The sequence below is a fragment of the Podarcis melisellensis genome, assembly GCF_964234715.1.
Source record: "Podarcis melisellensis genome assembly, chromosome: 12".
NCBI classification, from domain to species: Eukaryota; Metazoa; Chordata; class Lepidosauria; order Squamata; family Lacertidae; genus Podarcis; species Podarcis melisellensis.
The window spans coordinates 995,642-1,020,339 of NC_138544.1; the positions used below are offsets into that span (position 1 = coordinate 995,642).

The 24,698-nt window shown below is 47.0% G+C and overlaps 1 protein-coding gene across 2 annotated transcripts in view; it reads right to left on the reverse strand.

Moving 5' to 3' along the window:
• CNTNAP2 (contactin associated protein 2) overlaps window positions 1–24,698 on the reverse strand; it is a 1,023,642-nt gene that overhangs the window by 66,656 nt on the left and 932,288 nt on the right. For both annotated transcript variants that reach the window (XM_081931012.1, XM_081931011.1), the window contains one exon: window positions 8,626–8,796. In XM_081931012.1, the coding sequence (XP_081787138.1) occupies window positions 8,626–8,796 (171 nt within the window). The remainder of the gene's footprint in view (window positions 1–8,625; window positions 8,797–24,698) is intronic.

The window sequence follows — 24,698 nt, forward strand, 5'->3', positions numbered from 1 at the left end:
CGGGCCAGTCTTGACAGACTCTGGGGTTGTGCGCCCATCTCACTTAAGAGGCCAGGGGCCAGCGCTGTCCGGAGACACTTCCGGGTCACGTGGCCAGCGTGACATCGCTGCTCTGGCGAGCCAGAGCTGCACACGGAAACGCCGTTTACCTTCCCGCTGGTAAGCGGTCCCTATTTATCTACTTGCACCCGGAGGTGCTTTCGACCTGCTAGGTTGGCAGGCGCTAGGACCGAGCTGCGGGAGCGCACCCCGCCGCAGGGGTTTGCATAAATTAGCATCCAGCTAGGTATTGTTATCATTGCATATTTATTTTTTACCCTGGCTTTCCGTTTACAGATAAAATTGGAACAGCTAAGAACACAGAGGTGGAATCATTAAAACCAATTAAACATTTATAGAATTAAAATTATATATAAATATAAAAGATTTAACAGTCATGCCAGATGAACCTCATTTCTTTTTTTGATGGACTTCCAAGTTTGGTGGATTGGGGGGATGCTGTGGACATAGTGTATCTAGATTTCAGTAAGGCTTTTGACAAAGTCCCCCGTGATATTCTTGCGAAGAAGCTGGTAAAATGTGGGGTGAACGAGGTAACTGCTAGGTGGATTTGTAGCTGCTTGACTGACCGAACCCAAAGAGTACTTGTTAATGGTTCCTCATGGAAAACATGATAAGTGAGGTGCCACAGAGTTCTGTCCTGGGCCTGTTGCTGTTCAACATCCTTATAAACGACTTGCATGAAGGAATTGAGGGGATGCTCATCCAATTTGCAGATGACACCATACTGAGAGGGGTAGCTAATGCCACAGAATATGGATCCAGGATTGAAGATGACCTTAACGGATTGGAGAACTGGGTCCAAACCAACAAAATGAATTTCAGCAGGGAAAAATGTCAGGTTCTGCACTTAAGCAGGGAAACCAGATGCACAAATATAAGACGAGGGACACCTGTGAAAAGGATCTAGGGGGTCTTGGTGGACCACAAGCTTAACATGAGCCAACAATGTGATGCAGCAGCAAAAAAGGCTAATGCTCTTCTAGGCTGCATCAATAGAAGCATAGTGCCCAGATCCAGATCAAGGGAAGTTGTAGTCCCACTCTATTCTGTCTTAGTCAGACCACACTTGGAATACTGTGTCCAGTTCTGGGCACCACAGTTTTAGAAGGATGTTGACAAGCTGGAACGTGTGCTGAGAAGGGCAACCAAGATTATCAAAGGTCACCTACCATCAATACATAGGAATTGTTCTGTGCATTGTACCTTCCACAGCCACCTTAGTGTATTCTGAGGTCTGCAACTGCTGTCCTGGCTCCTTGGTGTCCAAAGTGAGAGCATGGAATCGATTTTGCAGCTCCCGTGACACAGCATGTCTCCTGACAGTCCTGCTTCTGTGTGTGACATTCCTGCAGGGGTTTTCTCCTGCAATGGGTGACATTCCTTCTCTCTAGAAGCTCCTCCCACATCTCTGTCCCAGGATAGACCACTCTGCTCTAGCAAACCCCCCCTCATTTCCCCCAGTGGCTTGAAACATGGATAGGCAGGCCTGATGTTGCTGTGCCTTCTCCTCCAGCAAAGCCACCAGCCCTGTTTCCAAGCTCCCAGAGGCTGCAATCAGCCACGCAAAGCTTGTTCTAACAAAAGAGTCACCTGCTCCCTATAACTAGCCCCGTCAGCAATCTGGCTGAAGCTCTTGGAGCCTAGGGGTGCCATACACCTGGGCTTTCCCGGGCACAGGCAAGCTTTTAAAAAAGCACAAGTTGAAGTTTCTGAGCACTTTTGAAAGGCAGCCCCAAGTAGAGTGGATCACAGTAAACCAAACCATGTATCTTTAATTAGTTATTCAGCAATTAAAGGTATGGGGAAGTGCACATCTCACTGGCAGGGTAGGCAGCAGACAGGAAGGTGCTGATTTCTTTACTCTCTCGCCTCAATTGCAAGGCTAGGAGCCTCAGAAAAGAGGCACAGATGAGAACTTTTTTCTCATCATTGCATAGCTCCTCTAGCTATGCAATCTCTCTCTGAGTGAGCTGTGGAGGGGGGTGGTTGGTGAGTGAGCGAGCGGGGAGAGATGCCTCTGTCCCCCCCCCCCTGCATGAAATATTGTAAAAAGAAAAGAAAGGTTGGGAGCTTCTGATTTCTCCTTTTAGACTCAGCTTATATAGGCATCTTGTGGGAGAAAGGGCACCCGATCAGCTGCTGCTGATGCAAAAAATGGGCAGTAGAGAAAATAACTGAAAACAGGAGAGCAGTGGGGATTTGGAAATCAAAAGAGACAAAAACCAACAACTAAAAATTAACGCCTTATTCTAAGTACTGATTTCAAGTTCATGTCGGATGCCCTTTCCTTCCCATGTTATTAACTGCTTCATTCCCTGTGAAGAGCTCCATAGCAGAGCAGCTGCAGCAGCCACATTGTGCGCACTGCAAAAGCCAGCTTGTCAAAATATGGCCTAAGAAGCCATGAGTACTGAGCATTCAACACTTTCGCAATGCAATCCCGTCCATGTCTCTTCAGAATAGAGCTTTCTCCCATTTATAGGTCTGCAGCCTCAGCAACCAGGCTGTGTTGGATTCCCACTGTTCAGTGGCTGCAAAGATCAAATAAAACTTGCTATTCTATTTCACATAAAATATCCTGTCCAGTTCCACAGGTGGGGCTCACATTTAGTCAGGCCCTGTTCTACTCTCCTGTTGGCTCCAGAGAGTGAGCAATCATATTTTCTTCATATCTTTAATATCTAATGCAGTGTTTCCCAACCGGTGTTCCGCGGCACACGAGTGTGCCGTGAGACGTTGCCTCGTGTGCCGCGAGATGCCTGGAGGGAGGCGGGCGAGTCGGGCGGCGAGAGGCGGGGCGGCGGCGGCGAGGAGAGGCCGCGCCTCCTGCTGCTGCCTGGCGCTCCTCCTCGCAGCCGGCAGCGCTGCCTGGGCGCCTCCGCGCGACTCTGCCTCGCTGGGTTTGGTCTCCCAGCAGAGACGGGTCACACGCGCCCCTCCCTCCCTCCCTCCCTCAGCCTGCGCGGAGGGAGAGCCAGAGAGAGGCATCGCTCCTGCGCGGCGGGAGAGGGAGCAGCCGGAGCGATGCCCCAAACGAACGCATGGGACCGGAGGGGAAATCCTCTCCGAGGCGGATTGAGCGCAGCTGAGAGAAGCCTTTCGAGGAGCTGCCGTGTCCCCTGGAAACCCCCTTCCCAGCTCTGCCTCAGCCACCGCCGCCTCAGTTGCCGCCGTCCCTCAGTCCCTCGCTCTGCTGCCTCCTCCCACCCCCAAAGCTTGGAGGTTCCCCAGCAAGGGGGAGGGAAAAAACTTTCACTTTTGTGCGTCCCTCCCGGCGTGACGCTGCGCGCTGACGTCACGGGGCGGGGCTTTAATGGTGGTGTGCCGCGAGATTTTTTTTCAGTAAACAGGTATGCCGTTGCCCAAAAACGTTTGGGAAACACTGATCTAATGTATATGTTGGATTCTTACAAACAGGATATGAATATGCAGCAAGGGACTCAAGAATGATGCTCAAGAGAAAAGGCTGTCCACAGAAAAACATGTGTGCATTATTACAATATTCTAGAGGCTTTATCAAATGCTTTCCAGAGGCCTATCAAATCTGATCATATAAAACGTGAATCTCCATTGTGTGGGATATATTGCTTCTCGTGTTATTATTCTCCAAGGCAGAGAACTGTAAACTTATTTTTATAAATACCAGTGGTGTTATCAACTCTTTACTATTGATTTTTCTCTTAGAACAAACTCTTTATTGCCTCTGGAAAGTTTTATGAATGTTATTTGCTCTGAACTAACACAACCTCTGTTTAACCTTTCCATGAAACTATAAAAAGTAGATTTTTTTTGTGTGTGTGTATTCATACTGATATTCAAGAAAGTGTGTTTACACAAAGAAATATTTATTGCATCTATCAACTAAATGATCAGCTGCTGGATTAGGCAATAAAAAAATTGGAAAGTCAGTTGGGAAAGCTACACAACTTAGATCTTACCTCGAAAGATTCATCTCTATAGGGAATGTTAGCCAGGGATGTATTCTCTGAGCTCTCATGAACCACAGTATTCTCCAAGCAGGGAATGAGGGTGGTGGGGACTGGGGAGCACGTGGCCCTTGAGAACTCCAACTCCCATCAGCCCCAGCAAGCATGGTCACTGGTCAGGGATGAGAAGAGTTGCAGTCCAACCACACCTAGAGGGCCACAGGTTTAGGTTCTCGAAATTGTACTTTGCCACACAAGCAGATGCCTGGAAGGGCTACAAAATAGAGGACTTCCAGGTTGGCGCCACCGGCAATGGCGGAGCTCCTCCGATCGGGAGGAACTTGCTCCGTGGAAATCAGGGTCTGACCGCCACAGTGAAGGCGGAGACCCACGGAAATCACAGGCGGGAGAAGCTTGTGAACCTGGGATTCGGCTGGCACCTTTTGCTGGCACCTCCCCTACTCACAGGGAAACCCTGTTTTGGGGAACCGGAGCGACGTGGGGTGAGTGGCGCGGTGCTTTGAATTGACTGCTTCTTTCATGGAGTGAAGCCGCATTGCTGTTGCCGGAGAGCGCTGACCTTTTCCTGTGGACAATTGGATTTGAAACAACTACCCGTGAGTAGAACGGAAAATTGGATCTTTAAATACCTTAATTTGGCACCGAAACGGGAAGGTTTTAAACAGGAAGTCCGCCTTCCTCTTTTGTAAATAGATTGAAGCAAAGATGTTACAAGCTAAAGTCTTGAAAAGCCTTTGGCAAAGGATTAAATTTCCAGCGATTAAAATTATCAAACCCCCCTTGGAAGCAGGAGAAGAAGGGGGAAATTTTGGACCTAGCTAGCCTGCAGGAGAGAGTAAAAAATCAAATTACCACTGCTCTGAACCTGGAAATGGGCTGCCAGAAAGAGTGACGTTTTGGGAGAGTTCATTGACTGTGAACAGAACGTATTTGACAGCTAGCCAAATAAGAGAAATATACTGTTTCCATTGTCCTCTTCTGCATTTAAAAAGGAGGAAAAGTAACTGAAAAGTGAAACTATCTTTATTGCTTGAGTTGTGCTTGAAAGGATTGATACAAGTGGAGATTGTTTCCCTCTAGAGGGAGCTTTTGAAACTGTTACAGGAGTAGAACTGGGGAATCTCCAGCTGCAAGATAAGAAATTGTGAGAACCAGGGATTGACCTTGGATCATTTAAAAATGTTGACAGGAGAAGCCATAGTGACTGCATTATGTAGGATAAGCTATTCGCTTGAACAGCTTCACAAGAAGACGGATGATATGACTACTAAAATTGACAACTTGGGACAAAAAGCGATTAATTTGAGACAAAAAGTGAGCACCAACACAGAAATTATTCAGGACTTGGTATTGGGAATCTACTTTGGCAGGACAAATTGTGGAGGAGAAGGAGAAAGCTGTTGTTGTCGAACCTAAAGTAATACAAGCGGGATCCTCAGCCTTACAGAAGCAAATTGAGGACTATAAATTGAGGCCTTTTATGATTTAATCTAGAAAAAGTCAGATTTTGAGGATTGGAGCCCAGCTTGGACTGGAGAAGGAAAGTTGGAAAGATCCCTCTATGCAGGGATTAACTGACTTTTGGGACATGGACTTGGGTCAGGAGGAAATTGAAGGTCTGGGGGCCTTTGGATTTGGAGGAATCTTGAAACATGTCCTGAAACACTTTATGGATCTTAATTTTAACTATGGAAATTTGGCTGACCTGTCGAGAAGGGATAAAAGGTTGGAGTTTCCCCGAGATCTGCTCTTTAGCATTAAAGAATATGAAGAAGACCTGCAGAAGGGACTTGGAAAAGAGTTAAGAGCCTCGGACATAAGATCTCCAGGTTGATGGACTATATGGAATTGACAGAAAGGACTGGCAGAATCCGAGACCAGGGAGAAGAGAGGGTGGAAGAAGATTGGAAAATTTAAAGTTTATTTATAGAAATACTGTAAAATTAATGAGTGATAGAAAAATGTTGGAATGAAATTTTATGGCCTTAGTAGAAATGTTATAAGGAGTTAAGCATATATATTTTAGTTTTAATGGAAAATAAGGTTAAAAATATGTTAATATATTTATAATATGACAGAAAATAGAGAAAGGTGGAAAGGATTTCCTGAAACAATTAATAGAAGTGGATTACAAAAAGGGAGGTGAGAGGAGGTTGATGAAACAAGGGAATGAAAGATAGAGTATGGAAAAGGTGTGATGTATGTTTTTAAATTGTTTTTGTTTTGTTTTGTTTAGGGTTAGGCTTAGGGTTTTGTTTAGTTTAATGTACTTTTTGTATTCTGAGAGGAGGTGGGCCCACAACTTCGGGAGGTGGGCCCACAACTTCGTTCCTACTACCCAAGCAACTGTATTTTCACAGAGGGCATCATCTGTAAAATAAATCCCCAAAACTGAAATTCCACCAAATTTTGCTCTACTATATTAACGTGTTCTGCCTGTCCATATACACGAACCTTATAATATATACACAAAATGAAAGAGCCTCATCAGGAAGGAAACTCTTTGTCTGAAACTGCAAGTTTATCCCTTTGACTTCTGCCAAGAAAACTTTTCTTAATCTGGGAGATGCCACTCTAGAGCTCATCAGTGGGCACAACTTCTTCATCTTCAATGAGCAATCACACTTCCAAGCAGAAGTAATCCACTCACCATGTGAAGCAACATACTCGTGACTCCTGGAGCTGGTTTGTATATGCATGCAGGTCACTTGATCTCTCTGTCAACAGAAGTCTTGGGCACCTTCCAATAGGACAGCTCATTCTCAGACGCCTTCCCTATCAAAAATGGTGTGAAACAGGGCTGTGTTCTTGCCCCAACCCTCTTTGGCACATTCTTTTCCCTGTTGCTCTCATATGCCTCCAGCTCGACTGAAGATGGTATGGACATCCATACAAGGAGCAACAGGGGTCTGTTCAACTTGACACGTCTCCACGCCAAGACTTCTCAGACAGATGTCATTTGCAGATGACACAGCCGTGACTGCACACTCCAAGGAAGCTCTACAGAGACTCATCAACCGTTTTAGCCAAGCCTGCAGGAGGTTTGGCCTCACCACCAGCATGATGATGACCAACGTCTTGAGTCAGAACGTTGTGAGCCCTCCATGCATCAGCAACGGTGACCACACACTTGTGGTGGTTTGTCTCCCTGGGAACCATCATAACCAGCAACCTCTCTATCAGTGCTGAGCTGGACAAGTGTTTTGACCAGGCAGCTACGGCAATGGCTTGCTTCTCCAAAAGGATCTGGAGAATGTGATGTTCAATACCAAGATGAAGGTCTACCAGCCTTGCATGTTGAGCATGCTGCTTTATGGAAGTGAGTCGTGGGCAACTTCCAGCAGTCGGGAGCGATGCCTCAATGCCTTCCACATCGCGATCTACTGGTAGATCCCTGGTAGGTGTTGGTAGATTGCAGTCGATCACTGTGTCCCTTTCCTTAGCGTTGGTAAAATAGAATGTGGCCCCTCGCCCCGCCCCCCATTGTTGCACAATCTGCAGAGCAGAAGATGGAGTTTACTCAGCGAGGCTGTTTGTTTCCCCAGCGATCTGTAGCGGGTAGATCACTGCCAATTTTTACTTTTGTGAGTAGATCACAGTCTCTTGGGAGTTGGCCACCCCTGCCCTAAACCATATTCAGAAAGCAAACACTCTCCACTGCAGGTTTAGCAACATAGTGCTCTCCTAGAAATATGAGCAAAAGTAATGAAGGAAAGCTGCATTGAGGATTGAGTGCAATGGAGTTGTGTTGTGTTGTTATGTGACTATGTTCCCAGTTACTAATAGACCCTGAGATTGGTTGCTTTGACTAGCAGGGATTAATATGAGGATTATCATAGTCTCCAGACAGTTTACAGATATCACCCCCACCCCCCTTTAGCAGGAGTTTGAGAGAAATACCAGTGGTGTTCTAGCCACTGACATTATGTTATGACAACAGTTACAGAGGCATGTAGGGGCAAGTAGGAAACTGACTAAAAATGGGGGGGGGCCCTAACTTAGGCTGCAACCCACCCAAACAAAGGAGGCCTCCCCAACCCACATCAGGCTTGCTTGCTAATTCTGAAATTTAGTTTGCCCTAAAACACTGGGGTGTCAAGCAGGAACTGAGATGTTGGACCCAGGTTCAACCTTCCACTGAGTCATGAAGTGTACAGTTATTGGCCCAAGGGCACCTCTCATGGGTTGAACCTACCTCATAGGTTGTTGTGTGGATTAAAGAAGGAAAGGGAAACATATAACTCAAGCACCTTGATGGGATATAAATGTAATTTAAAAAGTGAAGGAATCTGTTAAGATTCATTAGCTGCACTCAAGTTTAAGCACATAACATTCCATGTTGGACTGTAGCCATTAAAGTTAAGACAAAACTCATTTCGGAGCAGATGAGGGACACTCAGTCACTTTCTCTTCTGCAACATTGGGTTGAGTTCATTGCTAGCCCTGTTCAGAGGACCTTCACTGAAGTTTATGGAAGTGACTAACATGGGACCATTAATTTCAATGCATCTACTATGAAAAGAAATAGGATTGACAGGCTAGTTTTACAGAAGATGCTAGATGCCCAATGCCTTACCTTTGCCTAACATCCCATTAATGCTGTGAAAATACTCACATTTCAGCTCAAGTTTGATGAAGTCTGTATTCCCCAGATTCTCAAGAAACACTCCATCAGCTGCTGATGTTTTGAAGTAGAAAGAAATGTCAGCACTAGTTTCCCCTTGGAAGGTGGAGAAGTGGAGATATGAAGATGGAGTAATGAATGAGGCTGCATTCCAATAATTCTCTGTAGAGACATAAGAAACAAGGAAACATGCATTGGTGTCCCAGCGTTCTTTTTGAGCTGAGTTACTTCTAGTCAGAAGAAATAAAAAATGGAGCTGAGAAGGGATGGGTTTTAAATTCCAAATAGACTACGTTACTCTTCATGTGCCTATGTTTCTTTAGAAACCTACATTTTTTTAAAAAAAATATGGTTTTATTGATTTTCAAGGTATAACAATTACAAAAAGATAAAAATATACAAAAATAAAATCCCAGCTTACTCGCTTCTCCCGTCCAGGATTTATCGATCTAGTTGTTTGCAAAAGTCCAATCTGTGGTTTCAGTAGTTGCCATTCTTCAGGGTTATCAGTAAAGTATTTTTTTAAAGGATGCCATATTTCAACAAAATCACCTACATCATTTGTTCCAGTCAAAGTATGTAATCTCTTTGTTAATTTTTCTGATACAGCAACAGACCATACATTCTGCTTCCAACACACAGATGCTCCAGTCCTTTCCAATTATTTCTTTATAACAAAGATCAGATTGCCCTTCTTTAAAAATAGTTAACAATTCCAGGGGCTTTATGCAATTTAAGATTTTAAGTTTAAGCTACAAATCCACCAGGTGGGTGGTGTGTTTTTTTTAACATATTGCTGAGAATGGGCGCAAAACACAACTGAGGCCAAGGTCTTAATACAATTCAGAAAAAAGTGATCAGTTATATCACACAGGATAGATGAACCATTCAAGAAGTGCCAAAAACTGCCATTAGATCTCAGACCGTGAGCCAAATGAGCTATCATATAACGTGGCACACTTTCCCCAAACTGGCTCTGATTTGAGTTATGGTACGCAGAACAATCTAGGATGGATTTTCATATGGAAGATAAGGGGCTATTTTATCTTTCTGCCAAGCAACAAATGTCTACTGATTACAAGCCCAGTTATAAACTTCCGTGATTATGTATTTAGAGTAACTGAAACCCAAAAGTCAGGGAGTTGTTGGCTGTGCGAACAATGCAAGCAATTGAGATTCCGAGACAGATAAGAATACACATAATCTCATTTATGAAACGAGCTTCCTGCAACAGCTTTGCAAAATCTGACACCTGCTAGTTGCTGTTGGAAATCAATTCAGCTGTTATTCCTGTAAGGGAATGGGATCTGATGGAAGCACTCAGACTTTAGGGTCTCTGATGTTTCTCATCCAATAAATACCATTCTCAGCTCTTCCCAATGCTTGTTAGGCATATCTAAGGTGGTATTCTAAGTTTCACTCAGAGGAGACCCAATGAAATTAATGACCAGATCCATTAATAGCAACAGGTCTACTCTGAGTAAAACCACCACCAAAAAGTAACAGTGAAGGAAAAAAGACAATGGATTGCCTTGTTGAAGAAAATGATTGAGCGGCAGAAGACAATGGCTCACATGCACACCTGTTTGTGTGTATGAAAGCACGTATTTGAGATGTACAAAAATATTAGCATGCATTCCTGGTAATTAATTTATAATGCTTTTGTGAAAGATCCAAGGACAAAATACTCATCTGCGTGTCGTACCCATCCCCTCCAAGTGTCCCTATGTCCCAGGGAGAGTCCCAGAATTAAAAAAGTCATCCTGGTTTCTGATTTGATCCCGGGATGTTCCTCTTTCTCCCACCAGGGTCACTCCTGCCAAACTCTGGGAGGAGGAGGACTTGCCACTTGTCCTGGGCAGCACCGGCTGCTGGGGAGCCTCTCTGCAGTGGCATAGCATGGGGGGGCAGGGGGGGTGGCCGCAACATCTGGGGGTTAGGGGGCGCAAATCCACGGGTTAGGGGGCGCAAATTACTTGCCTTGCCCCGGGTGCTGACAACCCACGCTACGCCACTGCCTCTCTGTGGCCGCTCCATGGCTGCCACAACTGGCCTCCTCCCTTGGAGAAGAGCAGGCAAGGAGGAAGAGGAGAGGCTGCCGCCGCTGCCCACCTTCGCATGAGGGGCAGGTGGAGGGCAGGGCCACCCTGGGCGGGAAGAAAGGGGGAGCGGAGCAGAGAGCAAGGAGTCTTGATTTCTTAAGAAGAATACTGTGCATCCACATCTAATCTCGCACATCTAATTTATTTATTGTGTGTGTGTGTAAATCTAAAAAAGAATAAAATAAAACTGAGATTAAGGGCTTTTCTCAGGACAGAGGAAGGCGTGTGTGCTGTGTCCCATTGGTATAGGGGTGGTGAAAATGTGGGTTCAAGGAAGGGTCAGTTGGGAACGAGTGGAAAATGTCCCTATTTCCACCTGAGGAATTTTGGAGGGTAGGACGTACCACCTGAAAATGGTAACAACAACAACAACAACAACAACAACAATAACAACAATAATAATTTATTTATACCCTGCCCATCTGGCTGGGTTTCACCAGCCACTCTGGGCAGCTTCCAGTAAAATATTAAAAATACAATAAAACATCAAACTTTAAAAACTTCCCTAAACAGGGCTGCCTTCAGATGTCTTCTAAAAGTCAGATAGTTGTTTATTTCCTTGACATCTGGTGGGAGGGCGTTCCACAGGGCAGGCACCACCACTGAGAAGGCCCTCTGCCTGGTTCCCTGTAAGTCCAGAAGGGTTGAACGCCATGAGAGAGGCAGGAACATCTCCTTCTTTTTAAATCTAAGGGCTTATCCACACTTAAATTTTGTCCTGTTCTTTCCAGGCTGTGCTTTAAATATCCACCTCTGAGTGTGTTCAAGGAGAGGTGTGGCTTTCCCTGCTAAAACCTGCTCTTTTAGGCCGGAAGGTTTGAGGCCTAGTTCTCCAACTGTCACTCCTCATTGGAGTGACACTCCTCCAACTGTCACTCCTTATTGAGAATGCCCACCGGAAGGAGAAAACGAGGTGCAAAGAGCCAGAAGACCATTATTGAGACTCACAATACCTCTAAAACAAAGAATCGGCAGATAGCCAACGCCATCTGCCCTGGCTCAGAAACAGAGCGGATTGAGGAAACCGAGAAAACGGAGCAAATAGAACAAACAGTGAGTAACAACGTTGGGGGAACTGTTGATTTTGCAGAGTCCCGTACACAGCAGAAGAATGAGCAGTACATGCCACATGCTTAACTTGCTTTATTTACACTTCAATGCTGAGAGTTTACAAGCAGGCATCTTGCCTTTGCTAGAGCAGAGAGACAACTCCTCTCTCCTCGGAAACACGGAGAGAACTGTGAAAAACAGGAAACCAGTGTACGTCACATCCAGTCTCCTATTCCCATGGGAAAACCAACAGCAACTGACTGTGGAATGTAAACGCCTGTCTCGTGACAAGCACTTCGCTGCACAGAGAAGAAAGCAGAAACCAACAGGAACCTCACCCCCCCCTTAAGGAGGATGTCAATGACCCGACCCCCCTCCTCCCAGAAAAAGCTAATCCGTCCAAGAGGGCAAGAGCAGGAGCAGGAGGGATTCCTCCCACTCCTAACGCTGACCCACCCAGGCCTCTAGAACAAGATATCAGAGGAGCCTGCTTTCAACCAATTCGTGATACGCACCCCTACCAAGAGATTTGCATCTTGTCTGCAGAAACTATGGTTCTGGTTCTCCAAAGACTGGATGAAATCCTCACTAGAATAGTTAACATTGAGAAACAATTGGATACTAGTTCCTCCCCTTTAAATGCCCAGGGGCTTAAAAGGATGATAAGAAATGACTCTGTTAACAACTCACCAACTCAAACTATGGATGAAGTGAGGTCCTGTCAAGTCTTGCAAATGAACCAGATAATGCTTGAGATTCACCGATACACTCATAGGTGGATGAACCGCAGACAAATTACTATGTCCTTGTCTTAGCTCCTGAATTACCATTACTGAAATGTAGATCTAGAAAATTTCCACTTCCTGCCTACCTTGAGAAACACCATGCGCCTATTTATGACCTTTAGGTCATCAACCCTCCCATCTCGACTCATGGAGATAAAGGATACCCTATGGTGGTTCCATTCTCTCCGCCCAGTGAGGGTATTTAAGGATGAAACTAGGAGGCAATTGGTCCCTTGCATAGAGTCAAAGCTATTGCGGATAAAGGAAACCAAGCTCAACACTAGAAACACTAATTGCCCGAAGGAAGAAAATAACTTTGTAAGCCTAGAATTACAAGACCTGAAGAAGAGGCTAATGAGTATAAAGACTACCCAAAATATAAGGACAGTAGAGCCTAGAGCACAATATTTGAAGACGTCCAACACCTCTTTATCCCATAGAAAGACATCAGTGCAACTCCCTGTTCCCTTTTCAAACGACACCAAATTAGATGAGGAATTTGGCGCCTCCGACATTTCTATGGCAACAACACCTAAAGAACTCTATGTTGCTGACAATCTGGAGATATCCAGCACCAAATCTACATCTGGACCTTTGCCTAATGTTCCAAAAACTTACCAGAATGATCAGCCTTCGCTACTGTACTCCTGGCGAGACAGGATGGACAGATCTTCCGAATTCGAATCTGGCTCTTTGTTGGCCAGTGATCCACATTTTATAACACATACCTCATTAATACTTCCACAGCCACAGATAGAACCAACAATCCTCCAATTAACCCAGGAGGGAGAGGGGGATTGACAGTTAATGAAACACCATGGGACTGTCCCCCCCGCTTGGGGTGCAGTTGGTTGGGTTTTATCTTCTAGGGACACTTACCCTATCAGACCTCCACCTCTTTCCCATACCATTTTGACCCAGGAGTCCTGGCCCAAGGATAACTTGTTATTGAGGGGATGTTACCCATCTATTGGGGAGGCTAGTATGGGATCTGGGATTTCCACAATTGAAGGGCTAGGGAGGAATGGCGGTGGGACTAGATATCTCTATCGGCGAAGGGTTTCGAGGTGCAGTGATCCTTGAACCCCTTCCAATCTACGCCCCATCCCAAGGGATGAGGGTAGGGAGAGCAAGGATTACACACCTCCGTCACTGGTGCTGTGCAATGCCAGGTCCATAGGCAATAAAACCGCCACCATGCATGACTTTTTTGTCTCACAGGGGATTGACCTGGCTTGCGTGACGGAGACCTGGGTACGGGAAGGCGAAGTAGTCTTCCTACATGAGATAACACCCCCAGGTTTCTCTGTCCTCCATCAATCGCGGACTGTGGGTCGGGGGGGAGGAGTAGCGTTGTTATTCCGGGAGGATTGCTCTTTCAGAGCTCTGCCATCACCGGCGATCTCTGGCATTGAATGTGTTGGTCTCGTGTGGGGCACCAAGGAGAGCTTGGCTGTCTGGCTGGTGTACCGACCACCCAGCACACCTGCAGCCACCCTGTCAGACCTGCTGGAGGTGGTGGTGGGCTGGGCCTTGGAGTTCCGAAACCTACTGGTTTTGGGAGACTTCAACGTCCATGCCGATGCCGCTCCCTCCTCACAGGCTCTGGACCTAGTGACTTCCATGGCAACACTAGGGCTCTCCCAGTTTGTTTTGGGCCCCACTCATCAAGCAGGCCACACGCTGGATCTGATCTTTGGGGCTGGCATAGATGTGATCATGCTCCCCGTTGTGGAAGTGCCATGGTCTGATCACTATGCTCTGAAAGCCAAGATTGACTTCCCGCTCCTCCCCGGCTCAGGCGGCGAACCTATTTGGGCTCGTCCGCGAAAACTGATGGATCCTGATAGATTCTGACAAGCCTTGCGGAACCCTGCTCCTCCTGGCGACTCATTAGATGACCTTGTTGAGGACTGGAATAACTGGCTCTTGGCAGCCATTGATGAGATCGCGCCTAAGCGCCCTCTGCGACCCCGTTGAAACTGGGCACCTTGGTTTACTGAGGAGCTCTGGAAAATGAAGCGGGATCTCAGACGGCTAGAGCGACTATGGCGACGGACTTCTGACATCTTATAGGACGCTTATGAAAGCCTATGAGATGGCTATGAAAGCTGCTAAGAAATCTTACTTTGCAGCTTCCATTGCATCCGCTAGCTCTCGCCCGGCACAACTTTCTTAGAATAATTAGGTCAATAACGTCCTTAGGAGGACAACCAAATATAAGCACAAATTCGACCCACAGCTGTGAGGCATTCGCGAGCTTTTTTGCAGAGAAAGTCCTGTTGCTCTGCCGTGACCTCCCTGCCAATTTAGATACAGTGACTGAACTGGAGACCCCTCGACTGACTTCAGGTCCAGTGTTGGACCATTTCGATCGGATACTCCCTACTGATGTGGATAGATTCCTCCAAGTTGGTAGGCCCACCACCTGCCTCCTTGATCCGTGTCCGTCTTGGCTGATTAGGGAGTGTCCAGATGTTGCGCGGACCCCCCTGGTTGAAATTATCAATTTGTCCCTTGACACGGGGACATTCCCAGGGGAACTGAAGGAAGCAGTGGTGTGTCCACTCTTAAAGAAAACTTCATTAGATCCCTTAGACCTATCCAATTACCGCCCAGTTTCAAATCTTCCATACCTGGGTAAGGTAATTGAGAAAGCGGTTGCTGAACAGCTTGGTAGGTTTCTGGAGGAAACATCGGCACTAGATCCATTTCAGTCTGGTTTCTGTCCTGGTTTTGGGATGGATCGAGGCGGGTCAGGACTGCTGATCCTTTTAGATTTGTAAGCAGCCTTTGACATGGTCGATCATGATCTGTGGCTGGACCACAGCCCGTAACTGGTTGTGCTCTTTTATCTCTGGTCGGGGACAGAGGGTGGCACTAGGGAGGGAAATGTCGTCGCGCCACTCCTTGGTGTGTGGAGTGCCGCAGGGCGCAATTCTCTCCCCGATGCTTTTAAACATCTTTTTGCGCCCCCTTGCCCAGATTATCCGGAGCTTTGGGCTGGGCTGTCACCAATATGCTGATGACACTCAGCTCTATCTGCTGATGGATGGCCACACCAACTCGGCCCCGAACACACTGACCAGATGCTTGGAAGCTGTGGCTGGATGGTTTCATGGGAGCCGATTGAAACTAAATCCTTCGAAGACAGGGGTCCTATGGCTGGGTCGGGATGGCATGGGGATGAGGGACCAACTCCCTTCTCTTGCGGGGGCCCAATTAGTGCCATTGCCTTCTGTTAAGAGTTTGGGTGTAATCCTTGATGCCTCCCTTTCCATGGAGGCGCAAGTTACAGCAACAGCCAAGGCGACATTTTTCCACCTTCGTCGCATCAAGCAATTGGTCCCTTACCTTTCCCGCCCCGACCTGGCCACACTGATCCATGTGACGGTCATCTCCAGGCTTGACTACCGTAATTTGCTCTACGCGGGGCTGCCCTTGAAGCTGTCCCAGAAACTCCAGCGGGTACAGAATGCTGCAGGGAGGCTCCTTACAGGGTCTCTGCTATGGGAGCATATTCACCCAGTGCTTTTCAAGCTGCACTGGCTCCCGGTGGAGTACAGGGTCAGATTTAAGGTGCTTCTTTTGACCTTTAAAGCCCTTCACGGCCTTGGGCCCTCGTACCTACGGGACTGCCTCTCCTGGTATGCCCCACGGAGAGCCTCAAGGTCCATAAATAACAACACCCTAGTGGTCCCAGGCCCTAAGGAAGTTAGATTGGCTTCAACCAGAGCCAGGGCCTTTTCAACTCTGCCTCCGGTCTGGTGGAACACTCTGCCTCATGAGACCAGGGCCCTGCAGGATCTGATTTCTTTCTGCAGGGCCTGTAAGACAGAGTTGTTCCTCCTGGCCTTTGACTTGGAGCCAGTTTGATTCCCTCCTTCCCTTTCTTTCTTTTTTCTTTTCCTTCTCCTCCTGCGATGAGGCTACATTTTAATATTTTAATGTTCCATTATTTTAATGTTGTATTTTATTTTTGTTTTTAAGTTGTAATCATTCATCTTGTTTTTATTATTGCTTGTAAGCCGCTCTGAGCCCAGCCTTGGCTGGGGAGGGCGGGGTATAAATAAAATATTATTATTATTATTATTATTATTATTATTATTATTATTATTAACCTCACTTCTCATAGTGAGGGAACCGCCAGAAGGCCCTCGGAGCTGGACCTCAGTGTCTGGGCAGAACGATGGGGGTGGAGATGCTCCTTCAGGTATACTGGGCCGAGGCCATTTAGGGCTTTAAAGGTCAGCACCAACACTTTGAATTGTGCCCGGAAACATACTGGGAGCCAATGTACAGTAGGTCTTACAGGACCATTGCTATGTGGTCTCGGCAGCCACTCCCAGTCACCAGTCTAGCTGCCGCATTCTGGATTAGTTGTAGTTTCCAGGTCACCTTCAAAGGTAGCCCCATGTACAACGCAATGCAGTAGTCCAAGCAGGAGATAACTAGAGCATGCACCACTCTGGCAAGACAGTCTGAAACGGAGGGTCTCAGTTGGTGTGCCAGATGGAGCTGGTAGACAGCTACCCTGGATACAGAATTGACCTGCACCTCCATGGACAGCTGTGAGTCCAAAATGACTCCCAGGCTGCACACCTGGTCCTTCAGGGGCACAGTTACTCCATTCAGGACCAGGGGGTCCTCCTCACCTGCCTGCCCCCTGTCCCCCAAAGCCAATATTTCTGTCTTGTCAGGATTCAACCTCAATCTGTTAAAAAGCAGGGGGGAGAGGATGCCTGCCCCCAGCTCCCAGCCCTTCTTGATGGTCCAGAAAGTTGTTGTAGTTGATGGCAGGGTCTTTTAATGGTGGGTTTTGTATATATTTTTTCTCCTTTTCTTGTTCTTTTATATGACTTTATGTTGTTTTGATTAAGTGCTCTTTTTTAAAACTATCTCATTAAATTGCTCTTTAATATTTAGCTCTGTGTTTAATTTGGGTTGCAAGTCGCCTCAGGTCCTGCCCTGGGAGAAAGGGGGTATGTAAATGAAATTAGAGGGACGCGGGTGGCGCTGTGGGTAAAACCTCAGTGCCTAGGACTTGCCGATCACATGGTCGGTGGTTCGAATCCCTGCGGCGGGGTGAGTTCCCGTCGTTCGGTCCCAGCTCCTGCCCACCTAGCAGTTCGAAAGCACTCTTAAGTGCAAGTAGATAAATAGGTACCGCTTTATAGTGGGAAGGTAAATGGTATTTCCGTGTGCTGCGCTGGTGCAGGCTCGCCAGAGCAGCTTTGCTCAGAAGTGTGACCCATAAGTGTCTCCGGACAGCGCTGGCCCCCGGCCTCTTAAGTGAGATGGGCACGCAACCCCAGAGTCGGTCACGACTGGCCCGTACGGGCAGGGGTACCTTTACCTTTACCTTAAATGAAATAAAGAGCTTGCATTCAAATTTCATTCTTTTTTTTAGTGGAAGAGAACTTAATCAACCTTTCCCCTGCCTCCTATCAGTCTGGAAGAAGCCAGATGTCTAGGGGTGACATGACACAATCAGAGCAGGCAACAAAAAGCAACATTTACTGGTCTGCCAAACCCCACACTGGGTGCTTCAAAGGAAAGGATCAGCACATTTGTCAATGAAATAGTGGAGTGGCAGCTGGATTCAGTAATGCAGAAAGATTTCCACTGTTTGCAGTGCTCCTCACATACATCACTAGAAGATCATTTCTCATAAGGCTTGCCTTCTGGTCAAAGTATCTCATTATGAGGTACACCTTGCTCCTACTAACATCATTACTTTCATCAGTCACAGCGGTGAGAGATATCAACACGTTTGCTTTTAGAACAGGCTGAGTGTAAGATGTGAGCTGGGATGCTCTCACATGAATACTGTTTTGCATAATAGGGAGGCACCCTTCTGAACACCTAAGAACGACTTCATTATGGTATGTATATGGTCCATTTGACAGGTACCTGGCCTCATGATCAGTATAATCTGTAAGCATTTATAAGGATATTGCTTGCTTCAGTTACACTTTACATTTTAAGGGGTACATACAAAACATCCTCTGTATATACCTTATAAATTATATTTTGGGTATACATAAAGCTACATATTCTATGATTCATAACATGTTCCCTGGGAACATACTACAAGACCCCTAGATATTTTCACATGTACTGCTGGTAAGCCAGGTGTCCCACCATCTTATATTTGTGCCTCTGGTTCTTCCTGCCTAAGTGCAGAACCTTACATTTGTCCCTATTGATTTTTTAAAAAAAATATAATATTTTATTAAGTTTTTTTTTAAAGATAACAACATACACAAGAAAAAGAAAAAAGATACACATACAACCAGGGGTGCCGACTTATAAAAAATATTGGGGGGCCCATACCGACTTATAAAAAATATTGGGGGGGCCCAAGACCTCCAAACCGCTGCTGCTGGGGGAACGAAAGGGGCGAGCCCCGGGCTGCCCCGACCTTAAGTGAACCTGTGAGGGCCCGCCCTTTGCGGCAGCCGATTGGCTGCCGCCGTGGGCAGTGAATATTAATGATGTATTATTTTTGTGCTTCATGCTGTGGCCACAGACATGTGATCTGATGGTGAATTTGGGGTGACCCAATGCAAAAATCCTGAGGATCCCTGTGGATCCATGTTTTGTAACCACGTTTTTGCACCATTGCAGCCCCAGGCAACAGTGGGTGTGTGATTTTTGGGGGGCAGGCTGTAGCCATGGACATGCTATGTGATTTGATGGTGAATTTGGGGTGACCCAATGCAAAGATCCTGAGGATCCCTGTGGATCCATGTTTTGTAACCACGTTTTTGCACCATTGCAGCCCCAGGCAACAGTGGGTGTGTGATTTTTTGGGGGCAGGCTGTAGCCATGGACATGCTATGTGATCTGATGGTGAATTTGGGGTGACCCAATGCAAAGATCCTGAGGGTCCATGTGGATCCATGCTTTTAAACCACATTTTAAGTGGGGAGGGAAGGAAAAACACAGAACGGACAAGGAGCACGAGAGGGGTGTGCAGAGAAGCAGCTGGCTAAGAATGCAGGGGAGGGGTATAACGGCAGGGAGGAAAGGAGGGCAAAAGTTTTCCGTCACCTACCCACCCAAGCCAGCCAGCTCGCACGCTCTCTCTCTCTCTCTCTCTCTCTCTCTCTCTCTCTCTCTCTCTCTCTCTCTCTCTCCTGCCTGCTTGCCTAGAGGGGAGGGGCTTTCCCTGCTCTTTGTTCCGTTTGAGCAAACACAGCAAGGAAACAGAGGAGGGTGGGCAGTAAGACCCTGAGGCAGAATGCAGGAAAGCAGCCGCTTCCTTTTTTGAGGGAAAAATACGGTAATAATTTTCTTAAATTATTGGGGGGGCAGAGCCCCCCCAAACGAATTTTTGAGGGGGCTCGGGCCCCCTCAGGCCCCATGGAGTCGGCGCCTATGCATACAACAAAGAAACAACACAAAAAATACACACACACACAAAAAACCAAAATCCCTCTCTTTAAATTCTTATCTTTGAATCACTTATTTTCCTGACTTCCTCACGGCTCCCTTTTTTGTATCCCAATCTGACAATTAATTCAGCAAATTCAAAACCTGCTACTTTTACCCTTAAATATTTTACCTCCCAATTTTATAAACTCAAATTTCTCTTGTCACCAGAACCCCTTCATATTATTTTAATGTCATCAACATTCATACATTTTACAATGCTTCTGTAAATAAATTTTAAATTTCCTCCAATCTTCTTCTACCAACTCTTCTCCCTGATCTCGGATTCTGCCAGTCATTTCAGCCATTTCCATATAGTCGATTACTTGCGTCTGCCATTCTTCCAAGGTGGGTAGATCTTGTGTTTTCCAATGCTTTGCGATGAGAAGTTCTATCCTTCTTTGACACCAATTGGCCGACTATGCCCAGGAGAAAAGCCTCTGGTTTCTTCACAAAAGTATATTTGAGTACCTTTTTCATTTCATTGTAAATCATCTCCCAGAAGGCCTTAATCCTCGGGCACGTCCACCAAAGGTGAAAGAATGTACCTTCAATTTCTTTACATTTCCAACATTTATTATCGGGCAAATGATAAATTTTTGCAAGCTTGACTGGGGTCATGTACCACCTATATATCATTTTCATAATATTCTCTCTTAAGGCATTACATGCCGTAAATTTGATCCTGGTGGTCCACAACTGCTCCCAGTCAGCAAACATAATATTGTGTCCTATATCCTGTGCCCATTTAATCATAGCAGATTTTACCGTCTCTTCTTCAGTACTCCATTTCAACAGCAGGTTATACATTCTTGATAGTATCTTAGCATTGGGTTCTAACAATTCTGTTTCCAACTTTGATTTTTCCACCTGGAAACCAATTTTTTTATCTTGGTTGTAAACCTCTCTTATTTGAAAATAATGTAACCAGTCTCACACCTTCCCTTTAAGCTTCTCATAACTCTGCAATTTCAACTTGTCACCTTCCTGTTCCAATATTTTGGCCATTTTGCTTCCATATTAAGTTTTTTCATAGCTTTTGCTTCCATAGGTGATAACCACCTTGGAGTTTTATTCTCCAAAAAATCTTTATATCTAATCCAGACATTAAAAAGTGCTTTCCTGGCAATATGGTTTTTGAATGCTTTATGCGCTTTAACCTTGTCATACCACAAATATGCATGCCACCTGTGATGGGATGATGAGCTGCTTGTGCGTAAAATGCAAGTCCCTCAGAGTTTGATCAGGTTTTCAAACCTCTGCCTGTGACGGAGCCCCTCCGGCATGGCTGCGTCAATCGCTAGTAGAATCCGAAAGTGGTTGCTTTCGGAATCGTTTCCAACATAAAAGCTCTTTAACGGAAACACGTCTTCTGGACTCTCGGCGTGACAGTTTCCGGCGAGGAGTGGGTGTCCCTATAGGAGGTCCTGAGACCTCCCCACTGTTTTCGCTGGAAGCGTCTCTGAGCCATCCCTCCGACTCACTTTCCCTTGGAGTTCTTGCTCGCCCTCTACTGGTTCCCTCTTCCGCTGCTACTTCTCTCTCAACCTCAATGAGCCTTTGCACCTCCGGTTCTTCCGATGGCAGTTCCCTGACATCCACCTCCCCTCCAGGGCCCCCTTCGCCCCCTCCCGTCTCCTCCCCTACGGGCGGTGAGGAGGTAAAACCCCTGAAAGAACCTCCCTCATCTTCCGAAGTCTCGAACACTTCCCTCCACTTGTTGCTGTCCCTGGTCTCTCGGTACTCTTCGTCATCGGAGTCCACTCCCTCTTCCAACTCCGACTCCGCGAACCCTTCCAGTTCCTCTTCCTCGTCGGTGGTGCCGAAATACTCCCTCCTAAACCTTGCTACCGGCTGAGGTTTCCTCGGGAATCTTTGGTGGAACGTTTCTATTAAAACCTCGTCATTGACTTCCTCTGCAATCACCCAGGTGTTTTCTGACTCCGGTTCCCCTTCCCACGCCACCAAATACTCCACCTGATTTCCCTTCCACCTGGAATCGAGGATTTCCGCTACATGGTTGCGGCGTTCCCTCTCTTCCAAGGCTGGTCCCCTGACGTGCTCCCCTTCACGTCCCCCCCTGTATGGTGACAGTAACGACCTGTGGAACACTGGGTGCAATTTCATGTGGTTGGGTAACCGGAGTTTGAAAGCCACCGGGTTGACCTGCTGAATGACCTCAAAGGGTCCCAATCTTCTGGGCCTCAATTTCTTACAACCCCCTTTGAACGGCAACCCTTGGGTTGACAGCCACACTTGATCCCCCACCCTTATGGTTTCACCTTCCCTTCTGTTCTTGTCTGCCTGCTTCTTATATTGTGCCTTGGCCCTTTCTAAGTTGAGCTGGAGCTGATGATGGATCGCTTCCATCTCTTCTACAAAATGTTCAGCCGCTGGGACGCTCCATCTCTCCCCTCCTTCCCCTGGAAATGCCCTGGGGTGACACCCGTAATTAGCCAAAAAGGGGCTCATCCCTGTGGACACATTCTCCGCATTATTGTAGGCAAATTCTGCCAGCGCCAACTTTTCGACCCAATCGTTCTCTCTGTCATTGACATAACACCTCAGATATTGTTGAAGAATGCCATTTGCTCTTTCCGCCTGCCCGTTGGTTTCAGGGTGCCGGGCAGTTGAAAAATTGACTTCCACGTGCAGCAAGCTCATGAGCTTCCTCCAGAACCTGGAAGTAAATTGTTTGCCGCGGTCTGAGATCACCCTCAAGGGAGCCCCGTGCAACCTAAAGATGTGTTCTACAAACAACTTCGCTGTTTCTTCCGCTGTGACTGCATGTGAGCATGCTACAAAGTGGCACATCTTAGTTAACAGGTCTACTACTACCATGATGGCTGTTTTCCCCTTGGACTTCGGCAGATCCGTCATAAAATCTATTGATACCGCTTCCCAAGGCTGTTCTGGTGTGGGTAATGGTTCTAATAACCCTGCCGGCGCCCTTCTTTCCCCTTTGGCTCGCTGACATTGGTCACACCCTCTTACATACTCCCTTACATCTTCCCTCACCTTGGGCCACCAAAATTCCCTGGTAACCAACCACATGGTCTTGTGTTGCCCAAAATGTCCCGCCGTGGGGCTATCGTGCAACTGCTTGAGTACTCTCCCCCTCAATTCACCTTCGGGTATATACAGTGCCCCTTTGTAATACAATGCCCCATTTCTTTCCTCAAAACCTCCGGGGCTCTCGCCCTCCCCCCTGAGACCTCTGAGCTTATCCTGGGCATATTCATCATTTTCCGTTTCCTCGACCAGTTCTCGTTGCCCCACCAGCGCCGCCCCACACACCCAGCGGTCCTCAGGGATGACATGTCTCTCTTCGATCGCCCCCTCCCCCTCCCAATATTCTGGTTTGCGTGAGAGCGCGTCCGCCCTGACGTTTTCTGGGCCTGGCACATAACAAATTTCAAAGTGGAATTTGGAGAATTCCTGTGCCCATCTCACTTGTCGTTGGTTGAGCACTCGAGCTGTTCTCCAATACTCTAAATTCTTGTGGTCGGTGCACACTTGCACCTTGTGTTGTGCCCCAATTAATAAATGTCTCCACCTCCGGAACGCTTCGTGAATGGCAAGTAGTTCCCTGTCATACACCGTGTAGTTCCTCTCGGATTTATTCAGCTTCCGCGAGAAGAAGGCACACGGTCTCCACTCCGACGTACTCCTCCCCGGTTGAAGAAGTACCGCCCCTACCGCCCGGTCGGACGCATCGGTTTCCACTCTCATGGGTTTTCGTAAATCCACATGCAGAAGTTGTTCTTCCGAGGCGAAAGCCCTTTTCAGTTCTTCAAATGCTCGCTCCGCCTCTGCTGTCCAAACAAATTTCTTCTTGCTGCTGAGGCAGTCGGTGATGGGCGCCGTCAAGTGGGCAAAGTTCTTGATGAACTTCCGATAAAAGTTCCCAAACCCCAAGAATCTTTGCACATCCTTCTTGGTCTTCGGTGTCTTCCATTCCAGTACCGCTTGGACCTTGCCTGGATCCATGGCCAATCCCTTGTCTGACAAGCGGTACCCCAGGAATTCCACCTCCTTGGTATGAAACTGGCACTTCTCCAGCTTCACCCACAGCTGGTTGGCTTGCAGCCTGCCCAACACTTCTCGAACGTCCCTCACATGCTGCTCCTCATCTTCCGAATACACCAACATGTCGTCTAAAAAGGCCACACAATTCTTGTAGAGCAAAGGTCCCAGAACGTGGTTAATAAAAGCTTGAAAGCACGCGGAGCCTCCTTGTAGACCGAAGGGCATAACGAGGTATTCAAAGGCTCCCAAAGGGGTGAACATGGTGGTCTTCCATTCATCCCCCTTCCTTATGCGTATCAGATTGTACGCCCCCCGCAGGTCCAGCTTTGTAAAAATCTTTCCCTTCCTTACCCTGGTCAAAATGTCATCAATTCGGGGCATAGGGAAAGCCAGGGGTTCCGACACTGCATTCAGGGCCCTAAAGTCACACACAAGTCTCAGCTTATCTGTGTTTTTTTTGTCCACAAAAAACACTGGGCTGCCCCCCACCGCTCGGGACTCTCTGATGAAACCTCGCTTCAGGTTTTTGTCAATGAACTCCCTCAGCTCCTGCATCTCCCTGTCTGACATGGCGTACAGCTTGCCCACTGGGAGTTGGGCCCCAGGGAGTAGGTTGATTTGACAGTCAAAGGGTCTATGCGGTGGCAGTTTGTCTGCTTCC